This window comes from Anguilla rostrata, chromosome 9 (genome assembly GCF_018555375.3).
Source record: "Anguilla rostrata isolate EN2019 chromosome 9, ASM1855537v3, whole genome shotgun sequence".
NCBI classification, from domain to species: Eukaryota; Metazoa; Chordata; class Actinopteri; order Anguilliformes; family Anguillidae; genus Anguilla; species Anguilla rostrata.
This window is the reverse complement of record NC_057941.1, coordinates 42,757,469-42,774,918: the sequence shown is the minus strand read 5'-3', so window position 1 is coordinate 42,774,918 and position 17,450 is coordinate 42,757,469. Positions and strand designations below refer to the sequence as shown.

The 17,450-nt window shown below is 46.7% G+C and overlaps 1 protein-coding gene across 1 annotated transcript in view; it reads right to left on the bottom strand.

The window, feature by feature from the left end:
* The window catches only part of ncor1 (nuclear receptor corepressor 1), a 77,876-nt gene extending 66,882 nt beyond the window's left edge, over nt 1-10,994 (bottom strand). Inside the window, exons 1-6 of the mRNA XM_064353167.1 lie at nt 10,891-10,994; nt 7,998-8,007; nt 7,579-7,703; nt 6,409-6,610; nt 5,920-6,096; nt 2,005-2,118 (exon numbers count right to left, since the gene is read on the bottom strand). Of these exons, the coding sequence (XP_064209237.1) occupies nt 2,005-2,118; nt 5,920-6,096; nt 6,409-6,610; nt 7,579-7,703; nt 7,998-8,007; nt 10,891-10,994 (732 nt within the window). The remainder of the gene's footprint in view (nt 1-2,004; nt 2,119-5,919; nt 6,097-6,408; nt 6,611-7,578; nt 7,704-7,997; nt 8,008-10,890) is intronic.
* Nucleotides 10,995-17,450: the final 6,456 nt, after the last annotated feature.

Genomic DNA, 17,450 nt, shown 5'->3' with positions numbered 1-17,450 from the left:
CGGCGTTTTTTGCAGGCCAGAATGTCTCCCCAGGCGTCTGACCTCAGGAAAATAAGGAGCCGCGTTTCCCAGGCAACGGGCGGCAGGGTCGGCGGGCTTTCGGGCGAGATAACAGCCACTTTAAAACCGTCCGTACGCGACATGGGGAGGGGGGGCGGGGTGACGGACAGCGACACCATCACATGGAAGGGGGGGGGGGGTTGTGACTGCTTTGAAGGAAGCTATTTATGCCTCACAGAGGTGGGATAGCTGGGCATTACTCCCATCGGAGTGATGCAATGCGCTGGAGGACATCTTAAAGCCGAGTTCAAAGCCGAGCTTGGTGGCGTGTCTGAATGGCACATGCAGTACAATCCTGGCTCTGGAATCTGTACCCTGTGCCCCATTTTGAATTCATGGGAATTTCTGACTACTCTGACTGAGACAGTCACATCTCCTCTTACAGGAAAATCATTCCCATTAACCGAAAGCTACTAAAACACAAAAATTAATTGTCAAAAAAATATACACACATACACTTTATGACCAAAAATATCTGGACACCCCTTGGCTGTTTTACATATTTTGGGCTACGCCCCTCAGTTCCAGTGAAGACAATTTTCAATGCTACAGCATAGAATCACATTCTAGACTATCCTGTGCTTCCCCAACAGTTTGGGGAAGGCCCTTTCCTGTTTCAGCATGACAATGTCCCCGGGCGCACAGCGAGGTCAATAGAGAAATGGTTTTGTCGAGAACAGTGTGGAACTTCACTGGGCTGCACAGAGCCCTGACCTCAACCCCATCCATCACCTTTGGGATCAACTGGCAAGCCAACTGTGAGCCAGGACTAATCGCCCAATCAGTACCCGACCTCCTTAATTCTCTTCTGGCTGAATGGAAGCAAATCCCTACAGCAATGGTCCAACATGGAGTTTAAAGCCTTCCCAGAAGAGTGTAGGTCGTTGAAGCAGCAAATAGTGGAGCGATTCCATATTAATGCCCAATAATTCGGCATGAAATGTTGGATGTCTGGTGTCCACATACTTGTGCCCACGTAGTGTACACACATACAGATGCACTGATATTACGAGAGAATTTAAAATACCATGTAAAAAGATTTTTTTTTTTTTTAAACGGGTTAAAACGTAGCATGAACACATGCTACACTTAAGAGCAACAGAGCTCTGCTTTCTGCTCTTTAACGAGCACAGAATCCCGGCAATGGCCGGAGGTCTGGGTCAGAGCCGCAGCTGACCGCTGACGGAAGCCGCGGGAGGATACGGACGGAGCGCTGATCCCGTCAGCGCGGGCCACGGCACAGCTGCTCAAATTTAGGTCCTGCCCCCCCCCCCACCCCCCCTTTTTCCTGCTGAAGGGGTTAAGAGCCGCCCGGGCAGGAAGCTGCGCCTGAGTGACAGCCTGCCAGAGCGCATACAGAGAGTCCTGAACTGCAGTAACCCCTGGGCTCGCTCACCCCCCCGTCCTGGAACACACACAATCAGTCTCTCATTCACTGGCTCTCTCACACTCACACTCTCTCACACGCTCTCTGGCTCCTCAGAATTTGCGGCTAAAACATGTTACTCAGGGCGTTTCAAATTAGTGAAGAACATCGACACGGAGGGCAATAAGACATACTACATACACTTAACTACATTGGGTGTACAGACCAGGGTAATAAACCAGACTCCCACTCGCTTGAATAGCAGGTGGCATCGCCTTTAGCAAAGCAGTTACCAGTAACCGCAACAGCATTCAAACGTCCAGCAGTATAAACAGCTAAGTCAACTTATTCTTTAAGCATTTTTTGCACATATTCATGCCAACATAAGGCTGGCGTGTGTTGTGCGCTGTGAACAAGCGCCGCGTGGTACAGGACGGGCGCCGTTCCTCCCTTTCTGAAAGTCACTGGAAGATTCTCTGCAGGGACGCGCAGCGGTGGTGTGTGCCGAGAGGAGCGGGAGCCATCTTGTTTAAGGGGGGGGTACGTGTGACATCAGCGGGTCGGGCTCCAGCACCCACCCGGTTCTCGTCGTAGATGATCTGCACGATGCTGCGGTGCTTGTGCTCCACCGGGGGCGGGGACACCGGCCTCTCCGGCTCCACCGGCTTCGCCGCTTCCTCTTCCAGTTGTTGCTAAGAGACACAAAACACAAATGTTGCCTTGTCAACCCTAAAAAAAAAAAAGATTAAAAAAAGAACTGACAAACATTGCAGTGTTTACAAGGCTCTTCGTCGCTCTCAATTTGTGGAGATCCCCGCTCAAGAAAAAAAATGAAGTACACAGAGAAAACAAAACTGTAAAAAGCTTCAGTGAGGACGGATGAATCAGCGCACACACGCCCTTCTTCAGCAATTAAAATACAGGATTTGAAGTCCATGTTATACACGTTATACAAATATCCATGCTATACAAAATTGAGGTGTCATAAATGTTTTTTTGCGTCAATGCAAAATTAAAAAATGATAAATTCTGCAGCGATGCAAAACTAAGCCCCACCCAGCCCGAATCGAGCCGCTCAACACGGAGGCTGTGAAAGCCTAGGCCCGCGAAGAAGACCCTACGGATCTCCACGACGCCGCTTCAAAAAAGGGGAGGAGCCCTCGACGGGCGAGAGGGGAAAGCCGAGCCGGCCGAAGTCGTCGGCTCGCATCCTGTCGAATTCGATCCACCCTCCGTCCCGCTCCGGCCGAGGTCGCGACCGAAAGACGATCTTCAGCTCAGACTCTCTCGCCGGACTCCACAGCACGCTAATCAGATCCCGGTCTTCCATCTGACGAAGCCGCGCAGGACTTAACAGATCATTTCTTTTTCGTTTTTTTTTGTTCAAAGAAATTTGGGAACGAACGTGAGGGCTTCAGTGGACAGGAGGCCGCTAAGGGTTACGCAAACAAGTTACAGACAAGAGATCTGCTTCACTGGGAATATAAAATATATATATATATATATATATATATAAATGATACGTTCTGGGAACAGCTTTGCAAAAAAAAGGATATTTTTTCCTCCTCTAGCCCAACAGCAGACTGCGTTCCATTCTAATAAGTCTAAATTCCAGCAAGATAGCAGCGGACCAGAAAGCTAATGCTCCCTGCAGCAGGAGGTCAGGGTATTTGCAGTAAAGGAAGGAAGCCAGATAGAACTGATAAGGCTCAAGCCAATTGCTTACCTCTCCTAGGAATGAACTGAATGGGAACTGTTGGGAGGTCCGACATACACACACACACACACACACACACAGTAGCCCAAATGCAACCCAGCATTAACAGAGTCAAAGCCCGGTAAGTCATTAGCCCGAAACGTTTCGGAGTACGAGATGGGACAGAGGGGACTGGCGCCAGACATCAATTCAGATTAACGCATTGCAAAAAAAAAAAGAAAAAAAAGAAAAGGCTCTCTCATGAAATTATGTTTCCCCATGCCAGAAACCAACAGGACGAAGCTGAACGTGTCATGCTGATGCCGCTCCTTCTAGAAGGTCCTTGAGATTACAGGCGACTGACCCGTGAAGGTCTGAGATGTGACCAACCCCTGACGGAAATATCCGGAAATATTCCGTTCGGTCGGTGCTTGGAAAATCTGTTTTTATCACGCAAAGGGGACTTAGACCTTGAGCCATGACCACCTGCCGCACTGCCTGGTGTGAGACACTGGAGTGGTCAGGCTACTTCACAGTTCTTCACATCTAATGTTACTCCTGTTGCATGCCATTCCCAAACCGAATCAGCTACCTTTCATTTGGCAGATGTGAGCAGGGCAAAACTGGATAAATCAGGCTTGCCCGTTTTAAATTTAGAAGTTGAACATTTTATATTAATTTTTGATAAACTCTAAAAAAAGAAACTCTGAAAAAGAGTACAGGAAAGGACAATCTCCTTAGTGTGTGTTCAGCTAGGTCAGTTAAACATTTTCCATCGTTTCAATTAAAAATAAATGCTATTAATATTGAGCACTAATGAGAGATTCGTACTCAAGTATTGTGTTAAGGGAAGGACTCCAGTTGGCTTTAAGAAAAGCTGATACTGAGGTATCTTTCCAGATCAACAATCAGTTTCACGAAAGGAATGCCTTTTTAATCAAATCAACAGTGTAAAATAATAAATGCAGATAAACTAATTCAACCTCTGTGAGAAACGTTTTTGCATGTTTCAGGGAAGGTAGCACGTCACATGGTAGCACGGACGGAGTGTAACACAGTGGGTAAGGACTGGGCTTGTAACCGAAAGGTCGCAGGTTCGATTCCCGGGTTGCCGTTGTACCCTTGAGCAAGGTACTTAACCGAAATTGCTTCAGTATATATCCAGCTGTATAAACGGATACAATGTAAAAATGCTATGTAAAAGGTGTGTAAGTCGCTCTGGATAAGAGCGTCTGCTAAATGCCTGTAATGTCACATGACAAACGGAACTTTAGAACAACATTCAATAACTTTCTGCATCCGAGCGATTATTTCAGTCGCATGCTAATTGCCAGACAGCTCTGAGACGTGGCACTGAAGATCTCAAACTAGCCTCCGCATTATCACCTTGAAAGGCTAAGCTAATGCTCTCGGGAGCGAAGCGCGGGAGCTATTTTTAGCTTCCTCAACCACCTGGCAGCTGAAGTTAATACAAACACCTTCGCTAAGAACAAAGAGCCACGGGCATTACAGCCCGTCACTCCGGCTGAACAAAAACGCTCTGACAGACTGCGGAGCTCCTAGCAGGCAAACTGCAAACCCACATCAAAAACTATTTGGCACACGAGGAGGAAAAAAATTAACGAAGCATCCGACCAGCAGCATTTCCAGTCCTCCTTAATACGCTCGCGGTACATAACAGCACTCTGCTCTGCCGTACAGTTCAGCTAGCCACACCGTTCAGCTAGCCACACCGTTCAGCTAGCACAGTTCAGCTAGCCACACCGTTCAGCTAGCCACACAGTTCAGCTAGCACAGTTCAGCTAGCCACACCGTTCCTGCCGCCGTTTCTGCCGAAGACCCATTTCAAACCACAGATCAAAAGCGCTCGTCAAGGCACGACGGGCAATTGAAACGCTCGGGCAGCCATCTGTGCCATCGATTACCAGACCTGACGACAGCTTGGATGAAAAAAAAAAAAAAAACTTTATCAACGAGTTGCAATTTGACTACTTTTAATCCAAACTGCGTGCTCAAATATCCATTTGATGCTGTCAGTTTTATTCACAGTATGACGCGTGACAGTAGTCCCTTCCCTAAGCACAGAGGTAAAAAAAAAAGAGGGGAATCGCAGGGTTTCAGGGCACTAATGATTCAGAGAAGCTTAAATGTTTGAAATATGATACAATCAAAAACAAGGTAGTTTTCTTGGAAAAAATAAAAAGTTTAAAAAATAATAATAATTCTTCATGACCAGTGGCAGTTAGTTGAGCAGTAGTCAACAGTTATGAGAATCGCGACGGATTTCAATGATTTTCACAAATGCAGAGAAAGCAAAGTAGCCATGATTTCTGAGAATTACTCCCATCAACTTTGGTCTATAAACAAACATCAACGATATCCTCCTTATCCAAACAACTGCAAACAGGCAAACCCTTTATAAATAGCATTAGCATGAAGTATCATCATCATAAATGAAGGAAAATGACAAACTGACCATACTGTGTCATGGTCACATGATTTCCTGTTTAAAAGTACAGTCTTCAAGAGTTCTGCCCATAAGAAAACAGGCCTTCAAAAAACACACTGCTGCTCAAGTTAACCAAGAGGACCGTTGTGTTAGAGCCTATGCACACAGTAGATTCAGATGCTACTGTAGGCATACACCATTTAACTCCAAAGGAAGTACAAGGGAAAGGACGGAGGGAAACGACAATTCCAGGGAAACAGACAGAGAGACAATATGCTGAATTAATCAGTCACGTTCAGCCAATGGGCTTTCGGTACGGCAAGGATGAGGACGTCCCCCGAGCATTACCTGCTTCTTCTTGAGTTTGAAGATCTGCTGCTCCACCTTGGCGATCTCGCGGTCCACGCGGTCCATGCTCTGGATCAGCTCCTCTTTGGACAGCTTGGAGGGCGAGGCGTCCTGGTCGTCGCCCGCGTGCTGGGCGGCGGGCGACGCCGCCTCCGCCTTCACACTGAACTGGCCGTCCTGGAACAGACGGGCGCCGTTGGGTCGGAGCGGCCAACAGAGACAGCGCCTCATCACACAGACCGCCACTGCAGTCCAACAAACTCATTTAACCCCCACTGTGCAACCAAGCCAACCGCATGTAACCCAACGTCATGCGAGATGCAGGAACCTGACCAGTTCTAGAAACAGAATTATTTTCTCGGTGGTGGAGTTGGAGACTGACCAAACGGAGGGACTGATGACAAGTATCCACCCAAGACAGACTGCTGACAGACCCAGACCAAGGAATTCACGATGGCAGGAGGCGAGCAGATTTCGGAGTCTCCTCACCTTCTTGGCCTCTCCAGCGGTCCTCAGGCCGTCCTGTAGGGAGTGGGGGAGGGGCAGGACGATCCCGCCCGACTGCGAGCGGGGGAAGTGGGCCTCGGAGACGCCCTCCACGCGCGGCCGCTTGGACTCCAGGGCCTCGTGCTCGGACTGGGAGGAGACGCCGTGGAACTGCTGCTCGTAGCCATGTCTCCTCTCAGGAGGCCTGAGGGGGGGGGGGGGGACAGCCGAGTGACATCAGCACTCTGCTCTGCACAGATGCTGCAAACACTGACAAGATGCTCAACTCAGTTGAACACTGAGAGTTCTGCTCTCTCCTGTTATTAAAGCTCAAATAGTTCTACGAGGCAGGCTAGTCATCAACATTCATTAAACGATTAGGGGTTGAGGACCGAATGTCAGTAATTGGCACAGCAATGCAGGCAGCCTCGGAAAGTCGTTTTACCCGCCAAGACGCAGAAGTACAAAATAAAAACAGAGGCCGAATATCCGGTCAGGCGATTGATTATCTGAGCTTTGAAGGCCATTTTACTGTTAGGCGATGTATGACTGCTGCTACTGGCGTCTATTACGTTTAACGGTCGGTCGCAATGAGTTTCAGTTTATACGGACAATTTGCCGTGGCTACCTTTCATTTGATAGATTGTGACAAGTTGTACTGAGCTTCCGACCCCATCGCTGGCTCTGTTGTCATGACAATATCATTTTAGAACATTCTCATCTTCGGTAATTATCTTTAGCAAAGTGTACAGTCATCAACTAGCATAACCTTAAAACAAATTTAATGGAAGACCACACATTTGTTGAGAGTTTGATCTACACAATTAGGACGCTTCCGTGCCTGTGTGCTGGCTACTAGGGGGGGGGGGGGGGGTAAGTACAAAGATGCCATTAATGACTCCTCTTTGGTGATGTGTACTTATCAGTTAGGTGTTTGTACATTTTGTAAGCATCAGTGTTCAATATCAAAGAAGGGCAGTAATTGAATGTTGGTGACAATGCCATGGTATCCATCGACCAATCACACATCGCCCAACTGTGAACTGGTCTGAACTCTCAGGTCATCACCACGTTGTTGAGAACAGGAGGGAGGGTCTGCGGGGGGAGATGGGTAATCCAAGCGCAGGCCGTAGGCCGAACACATCCCACGCAACCCGTTAACGAGCGCCTCACCTCTCGGCCCCCGGGTGGAACTCGGAGAGCAGGGAGGGCCTGCGGCGCTGCTGCTGCTGCTGGAGGATCTGGGACGTCGAGGTCACATCCTGTAGGTGGCCGCGGTAGTCGGGAACCGCAAAGTCCTACAACACACACACACGTCCGGCGCAGTCAGAGGGGACCCGGCCTCAGCACCCTGCAGTCCCGACAGCCCGGCCTGACCGACACGCCGCGCCGCGCTGCACTAGCTCCACACAAACTGCGGGGACGCGCGCGGCTGAAAAGCCAAGGGTCAGTGACTTCTGATGAAATGTGATCTTGTGTTGTCAACCTATTTTTTTATTTTTATTTTTTTTACAGGGAAGTCACATTGAAACTGAAACCTCCTGAACTTACGAAGACACGGCAAGAAAAGTGGGTGGGGCCTGCCTTGTCACGTAGGCGGGGCTTAACGGAAGGGGGAAAAGGCTTCACCACAAACGCATGTCTTTTTAATCACACGGTGTTCTAAATAGGCATGGCTATGCTATTGATTTTTGGTGATAGCACGCTGACTAATGCTGGAAGCGACTGGTGGGGTGTTGACAGAGGGGCTGCAGGCCCCGTCAATCTGACAGGTGACACAGCAAAGCCCTGCTAAAATTCTGCGCTTCTCCCCCCACCATACTCATGGTGAAATGTCAAAAAGCCAGTAAAAGTTGTCGGTTGAGTTTTTTTGCCCCATCCATAGCAGGGAAACATTTTAACATATTTATTCACAAGAGCTGCAAGACCTCCTGTGTTTATATTTCCTTTCCTTTCAGAATCTTCAACAATCTCCAGGGGGAGAGACCCAAAATGTTGGATTTTTTTAACGACTGCTTTTCAGCTTTCTTTTCCACCGCATTTTTCCACTGAAGTGCAAGACGCGGGTCCGCCCAATCAGCGCACAGTGTGCCGCGGCAAGAGCAAGAGCAAGTCAGCATACCTTACAGTGCAAGTTCAAAAACACACACACACAAAAAAAAATTCTGGGTTACAAACGAACAGGCATAATGAGCAATGAACTCGGGTTCTGCGAAAAGCAGATTCTGGGAACCGGGCGAATCGACTCGGGCAAATAAACCACCTGACCTTTGCATTCTGCACTTTGCCATATTAAATGCGGCACTCTTTTTTTTTCTTTTTTTTTTTTAAATAATCAATTAAGCTTACATTTTGGGTAGCAACAGTAGCAAAAGCAAACCTGAACAACACCACCTTATCTAATCAAAGCGCCTTCATTATCCATTGCAATTTTTCCAGTCAAAACAACAGATAAGGACGAACGGGGAAATGCCAACATCCTGGGTCATCAAGGCCACCCATTTAGAGGTCCAGCTGGCTGTCTAACCTTTAATAAAACCTGGAGTGCAGACGGGGAGCTTAATTAGACATCGGGTATAAAGTGTACCTGAATTCCTTATTCCTCAAAAGCCACAGCTTGCACCGGTGAACTTTTCCACTTTAAGAGCTTTCTTTTAACACTCAGAACCTCTGAGGCATTTCTGCACTGTGACCATAGGAAGGCCTCGGAGGCTCTGATGAACTGTAAAAATCAAGCCAGGAGGCAACAAAAAAAAAAGGTTCATAAAACTGTTCACTTAAGTGTTCTTTAAATCGCTCATTTAAAGAGCAGCAGCGTAGCTGTTCTTTGGTCCCAAACAGCCAAACAAAAACAATATTTTTCCAAAACTGGGCAGTTTTTCAAGAATTCAGCAGTAAAAAAGAAGATTCCACTGAGTTCCACAGAGTTGCTGGAAACTCCAGGCTATCTACATTATTAAAGACAGTATTTTTATTTATTTTAATCATTAGTATTTATCATTATTTTATTTTTTACATAAAATAGTTTAATAGTTTTACTTTACAAAATTTTACTTAATTATTTTAATGATATGCCTGGGAGAAACTACACAGAGCGGGGTTGGGGCACAAACAAGTGTTAATAGTGTCTCAGTCATATACTAACAAACCACAAGAATGACTGGTTGAATTTGGGGGGGGGGGGTCCAGAGAGACTCATTAGTTATACAGCAGTGTGATACAACTATATCATTACTTCATTTCATAACAATCATTTACAGAGAATTAAATACAACATTCTATATCATTGACACAATTGAGTCTATTTAAGCAATGCTCTCATAAATGTCTCTGGAGACTATTGCTAAGAATTGACAGGGCGACAACGACAAGTTCTAGACTGTGAAATCAGGTGTCAGATCACGTAGCATGATTCAGCTATTAGCAGGAGCAGCAGATATGCAGGCAGTGTTCATATTAGTGGGAGCAGCGTGTCAGTTTAGTGACATGTGTTCGTATGTATGACGATAGTAATTGACACAGTTCATATTGCAAGTATCATAGGGAGCAGTGGTCATATACAGAGGTGCGAGCAGCGTGTTCAGATCGAGGGAGCAGTGGTTCAGTATTAGGGGAGCAGCGTGTCAGTATTAGTGGGAGCAGGTGTGTTGGTATCAGTTAGGGGAGCAGCGTGTTCAGTATTAGCAGGGAGCAGTGTGTTCAGTATTAGCAGGGAGCAGTGTGTTCAGGTATTCAGATGGGGAGACAGTGTGTTCAGTATCGACAGTGTGGAGGACAGTGCTTTATATTACGGAGCAGCGTATTCAGTTAGCAGGAGCAGGTTCAGTATAGAGGGAGCAGTGTGTTCAGTATTAGCAGGGAGCAGAGTGTTCAGTATCGATGAGGAGCAGCATGTTCAGTATCAGTGGGGAGCAGCGTGTTGAGTATCAGTGGGGAGCAGTATGTTGAGTATCAGTGGGGAGCAGCATGTGCAGTATCAGTGTGGATTAGCGTGTTTTGTATCAGTGGGAAGCAGTGTGTTCAGTATTAGTGGGGAGCAGCGTGTTCAGTATCAGTGGGGAGCAGCGTGTTGAGTATCAGTGAGGAGCAGCGTGTTGAGTACGGCAGCAGCGTTGTTGCGTGCAGAGTGAGATGTGGACAGAGTGGTTGGATAGCGCTGTTCGTTGAGCTGTGGGCAGGTCTTTATTATTGGGGGAAAAGGGATCAGTGCCAGCTCGCATTACAGAGCAGACACCTCAGTAGCAGGAGAGGGAGAGGGGGAGAGCAGAGAGTTCAGACGAGAGGAGAGAGAGAGACAGGGAGAGGGAGATCAAGGGAGAGAGAAGATGAGAGACAGGGGGAGCAGCAGAGTGCAGTATCAGTGTGGATAGCGGTTTGTATCAGTGGGAGAGCAGTGTGTCAGTATTAGTGGGGAGCAGCGGTTCAGTATAGTGGGGAGCAGCTGTTGAGATCAGAGCAGCAGCGTGTGAGACGGCAGCGCCTTACCTGTTGGGGCAGGAAGTGAAAGAGTGCTGGACAGAGTGGGGTGGATAGCGGCCCTGTTCGCTGCTGAAGGCCCCCTGGCTGGGCGGGTACCCTGAGCTGGACATCCTAGCTTGGGCCGGGGGCGTGTCTCAAAACGGGGATCAGGGCCACAGCGTCTGCATGACAGGAGAGCCAGACCACCTGGGGCAAGAGACACAGAGAGAGAGAGAGAGGGAGAGAGAGAGAGACAAAGAGAGAGAGAGAGAGAGAGAGAGACAAAGAGAGAGAGAGAGAGACAGAGAGCGAGAGAGAGAGAGAGAGACAGAGAGAGAGAGAGAGAGACACAGACAGAGAGAGAGAGAGAGACACAGACAGAGAGAGCGAGAGAGAGAGACACAGACAGAGAGAGAGAGAGAGAGAGAGAGACACAGAGAGAGAGAGAGCAGGGTCAAAGCCTCAGACCAGCACAAGCACTAACCGCAACATTCACAGCTCCAGTCACGGCACGAGGACTGGAGCCTTACGTGCAATACTGCTTCCTCAACTGAGAAAGGGAAGGAAGAGCACAACACTTCTGAAAACAACCACATCTAATAGCAGCAGAATGCACTGTGCCCCAGCCGTTCTGGAAGAAAGCACCCGAGGACAACTTCATGTGTGGAGACACGGGCACGGGCGACGCAGAGCACCGACGCCTCCCCCGGCCGGCTCGGCGGTGCACCAGCACAGAGGGCATGAGGGCGCGCGGCGGGGAGAGAGCGAGGGAGACGGGGGCGGGGCGCCGCGGCTCGGCGGTGACTCAGCGGTTTCCTCAGCCCGCGCCCGCTCGCCTCGCCCGCTCACGTCGCGCGCGGTGACGGTGACCCGGGGTCAAGCGCTACCCGGGACGCTCCACAGGAAACAAAAGCCCGTCTATGCGGCCCCCCCGAGCCGCCGCAGGCCTCGCCGCGCGGCAGGAACGGGACCCTTTCACTCACCCCCGACGCGTAGCCACGCCGGGTCCTGTTGCGAGAAGTGGGGGGGGGGGGGGCGGGAGCTTTATGAACCGGAGACTTACATAAATGAACAAACGCACAATGCTAATTGCGGGCGCTAGTCTTGGGCGCGGCGGTGGCGTCGCCGGCGGTTCGGACGCACCTCGGCCCTCTCGCCGACAGGCGACGGAAGAGGGACCGACGCGCGTCGCAAAAAATAAGGCTGCTTCAGAAAGCACGCCGAGCGGAACACGCTGTGCCGGATATTCACTCCAGCCTGGGCCGAGACCTCAGAAGGTGCCGGTGCCGGATCGTAACCGTCGGCACACGCACGGCGTACATCTCAGACGGGTTCAGGTTCGCGCGCTTTAAACCGGGAACTGCAAGCGGTGTAGCAGGTGCTTACTTCAGAGAGCAAACTAGCCTCTGCAAAGCACAGGAAAGAGAAAGTGCTTTGATAACCAGATGGTGAGAGCACATATTAATCTTTTGGGCCATTGTAAACAGCTGAATAACAGCAGACTATTCAAGGATGTCGCTTATGCAACATGAACCCAAATTCGCACCTTTTTAAGACGACATAGAATTTTTTTCAAACATGTATGTACACACACATATATATATATACATATACATATACATACACACACTTCACATAAACATAACATGATTAAGTATCCATTGTGTGAAGTTTACAAAACAGCAACTACCAAGGCTACAATGTGACCATTAATTACCTTCAAAAACTAAAAAAAAAGAACATCACTATATAGCAAACCATCTCAATCCCCGAGAACCCATAGCTTCTATAACAATCCTACTGCTCATAATGCAGGCTGCTTTACTATCATAACATCCTGCTGTTCAGAAAGGCAAATTCCAATGAAAAATTCCCCTTAAAATCCCACACGAAATGGGCAATGTTCTGTTATTACATGCAGCATCGTAAAGATATGCTGCATGTAATGACAGAACATTTCACTTTAACAACCTTGCAAGCTTTATAGATGGGGTCATATGTACAAGAGACTACCGTGAAATTTGCTTTGTTCATGTAATACTCTGTAATCCCTCACAAAACAAAAACTGAAAGAAAAATTGAACTAAAAATGAAAACTGAACAATGCACATATGGCTTAAATCCCCTACAAATCTCAAACAACATTAATATAATGGGCCATTCCAGCAGATTATGACAAAACTGCCCACGACCTATGTAAATAAAAAGTACAAGGCCTTGGGTAAGCAAGAAACGGCAAAGAAATATAAATCCGTGCTTTAAGTAATGAGAGCATGTCATGTCAGCGATGAGGATGACTTGCATGACACTGGAATGGAATTACCACGATGTAGTTAAATTTTATGTAAGTAAAAGAAAACGCAGTGTACCTCATGCGTGTAACAGTAAATATTTTTCATGCCATAATCATGTGACAATTTGTGTTATTGCCAATATGAATTTCTACAATTTGTGGCGATGCAAATCAACGCTTTTGTGTGCACCACTTCTCCTAAATACATAACCAGCCAAACTGCGTTAGCTATCAAGTCACAGGCCCATTGATTTCCTCAGGTCTGGAGTTCCAAAAACGGTCGTATTGCTTCTGATACGTTTTGCCTCTATAGCAAAATTCTGCAACAAATCCCTCTGTTTTCCACGCCTTGGCTGCTGCTTGCAGTTACGGTGATGAGTCAGTCTTTTAAACGCCAACCTGCGGCGAGATAAACACAGCTGGAGGACAGGGGAGGACAGACGGCAGGGAAAGCAGAGAGGTCTTCAGTCGCCAGCGGAAGGGTCCGAGGAACGCTGCGTACCGAACGACAGCTCCGACGCCGGGCGCAGGCGAGTTTACCGCGCGCTCCTCGAGCGGCGACGGGTTTCATCGTTCAGAGGGGAGGCCGCGCCGGGCCGCCACCGCCAGGCAACATGGCCGCCGGCGTGCGGCTCGCTCCTTCGCTTCGCTTTCAGCGGATCTCTCCGGCTCGGGGAAGACCGCGCGGCCGAGGCCCCCCCGCCGCAGGAAAGCAAGGATTTGTCAAAAACATCCGCGGCGCGAACGTCATCCGGCCAGCGGCACGCTCGTCCCCAAAAACGGGCCATTAAAAAAAAAAAAAAAAAAAAAAAAAAAGGCGTAAACTATTTCTGAATCGTGCGAAACAAGGGATTGCAAATTGAGAATCATAAAAATTAAAAAGGACCGCACGATTATTTCAGACATTCCCAACATGGTCTCAGTCCCCGTTATACTGCGGCTGTGGTGATAAGAAAATAACGGTGCACTCTAGGAACATGAACACAGTAAGAATTCTATAAAATGTCATGCAAGTGTAGGCAAGACCCCTTTTGTTGAGTTAGAACACAGGGTCAGTCTTTTGGGTCATTACCACAGGCACTTCCAACCTTATACACAATGACTACAATCCAAATGAATCCGCACCTATCTGTGCTCCACTTGGTGCGGCAACATCAGTAAAACGTCTGCCAATAACGATCACTCCATTTCTAGGCAGGCAGTCAATAGATACTTCCATCTTCTGCATCGCAAACACCAATCTAGCAACCCTGCGGTCCAGCATTGTTACAAAACGCATTTGACAAGTGCCCAATATGAGATGGAGTTGAAGAGAGCACCGTTATAAAGGGGGATGGGGTGTATGGAGGTGACAAACTAATAAAAATGCAAATGCTAGAGGACACTGGTGGCACAAGACAGCTCTAGCTCTCCAGGATGGCCCTTAAAATTTTTTTTAAAGAAATAACCAGTTGTATTAGCCGGATAAAATGATGCCTAACCATAGTCAACGTGGCAGCCTGCCCTTGCACAAGTTTATTTTCTGCTCGGACTGCCCACAAAAACACAGCAATAATTACACGCCCAAAGTCAAGCTACATGGTAGTTTCACCAAAGCAAGATATTATGGACTAAAGGCAATGGAAAACAGCACTGTCCTTCTTACTTAGAAGACTTCGACGTAGACGCAACAAATAGAAAGTCGATCAAGATGGACCACCAGCAAGCAGTGTGATACAGCAAAAAATACAAACCGAGTTAGGGCCACAGGACACTGAAATGCGCCACAATGCAAGGACCCAACGCGAAAAGAGAAAGTAAGCCGGAGGCTGGCAGCGAGCCAGGACTTCAACAAGGTTTCTGTGTATCAAGGTCAGCTCGTCCCCAGCACGTACCGACGAACACGCCCCACAACAACAAGTGGCCTACCGAATCAGTCTGCGCCTACTGCAGAAAGGACAATAGACAAGACAAGAAGCAAATTAATTCAGTTGTGTGTTGAAAACCTACTCACCTACTCAGCATAAAATAATATGCTGGGGTTTTGCATGCTCCGTTTACAAAGATTACAAAACTCTTCTGTCTTGCAAACAAAAAGGGCTCTTATCTCAACTAAGACATGCCTACAGAACGCCCCATATGTACCACCTTTAAGTTCTGCCTCACATTTTCCTTTGGACACATAGCAAGAGAGTATGATTTTGTGACGGGAACAAGAAAATAATGTATAGTTAAATATTTAAGGAGCTGTACCATGAAATACAACATAACAGAACAGCCAAGGAGAAAGTGTGCATTGGGTAGGAACCTTTCTTACAAAAAGACAGGCTTATTATTTTCTCAGAACATAAAACATAAATAACACTACAAATTACATTGATCCTTCAGTAATGGTTATGCAGCACGGAACGCATGAAGATAATCAAGGAACTGCCAACGTGACAAGTAAACTGTGACAGGTATCAAGGCAGTTCCACTCTTACAAGTATCCCCAGCTAACAAACATGTTCACTTGAAACGTTCACCTGAGAACTTTCTCTGTTCTAACATGAAAAGGATCAGAAACACTAGACTTGTCTGCATATCTTTCTTGAAACTAAAGATTATGGGAGAACAATGTGCTATGATGCTAGCAGGAGACATCAGGAAAAAAAGGTTTTCCTTTGGCATACTACCACTATCACTATCAAAAAACTGCCTAAAATAGACTATTTTGACAAAATCGCACCAAAATGTAATACTGCTGTCTTGATGAACGATATTTATACCTCAATTAGCTATATTATTTTACCAAAAATACTCACTGATATATCAATGTTTAACAAGCAGTCGAAACGCCCTGTAAATACAAACACGGATACATTTTACCCTTATAAACACTATAGTTCACTTGATTACATATATCAAAGCTGTTTTTTTTGTTTGTTTTTTTTTTACAGTTAATTCAGTGTTAACACTGAATAACCAAACGTTATTCTTGCTTACAAGACCAGAATTCTTTTAAGGACCATGGGTTTTACAGTACATATCGAACCTACCACCCCAATGGTAGCAATAGGCATTTAGGCATAAAAACTTAGCTGGTAAAAAGAAAATGCTTTCTGTGCAGAGGGAATTTCAGGGTTCATTTATGACCAACACATTGCAAAATACAAAAACATAGAATATATGGTCGAATGTACTAACAAGCAACAGATAAGAATCAAATTGCCATAACCATAAACAGTTAGCCTTTTTACTAGACTAGCCAATATTGGAATCGTGTCGGTATATGCGACTTCACAGACTAAGATACCATCTACAATAGTCTAGCTAACGTTAGCCACACGGTTCACTCAATACGTTTTGATGCAAGAGTTAATATCATTTTGGTCTATCAACGTTACATTCGCCTTCCGCTTCAAGATAACTCGCCACATAATTACATTAGATTATCTCAAACACCGTAACTACTACGTTTAAGACAATGTCGGCACAGCTAACACATTAACTGGCAGGACTAATGCTACGGTTTAATGATCTGCATATTGACTTGCTACCTAGCTAGCAGTAAGCATGTTTTAAGCTACTAAGGAAGACACATAGCTAATACTGTCACGGAAATAATATGGCTTGTCTGTTCAAACCCCCTGATTAAAACCAAGGAAGCATAGACAATTTTAGCCGTTAGTTAGTCCACTGTTCGCTACCAAGCACAGGCTAAAACTAGCTCGCTAACGTTAGCTCATTTTACGTTACACGTTAGATCTAGGCATATTTCAGTTATGGTTAGCTAGCTTGCTAACGTTAGCTTGGTGACTGATTGGCTGGATAAAGGTGTTTCGCTTAATTTCTACATAGCATTTCTACACAGCAAATAAAGCATTAACTTTGTATTTCAGCTTGAATTATTATCTATGTAATTCACTAACCTGGTCCCAAAATGTACAACTAGATTCCGCCTTCTACGTTAGCAAGCTAACCACAGCGTTCACCTTTGCATTAACAACCAAACCGCCATCTTGCAAAAGGAAACTCCACTTGCACTAGCACAGCAACACCAACGTTAGCACTTTATTGTATTTATTAGCCTTTTTGCCTACTTAATATAAAGAAAATAGCTCACCTCATGTCTACAGAAATACGCCTTTATCCCAAATAAAATTGTATTTTTGTACTGTCGTCTTGGGATAAATACTTGTAATTGAGCAAGTGACAGGCTTTCTATGACTGCTGCGGACAGAGCGCTGCACAGCACTACCTTGCTCTATGGTTGTATCTGTCCTTGCAGGAAAATATGCATGTTTTCAGGACCAATTAGAATATAAATTCGATG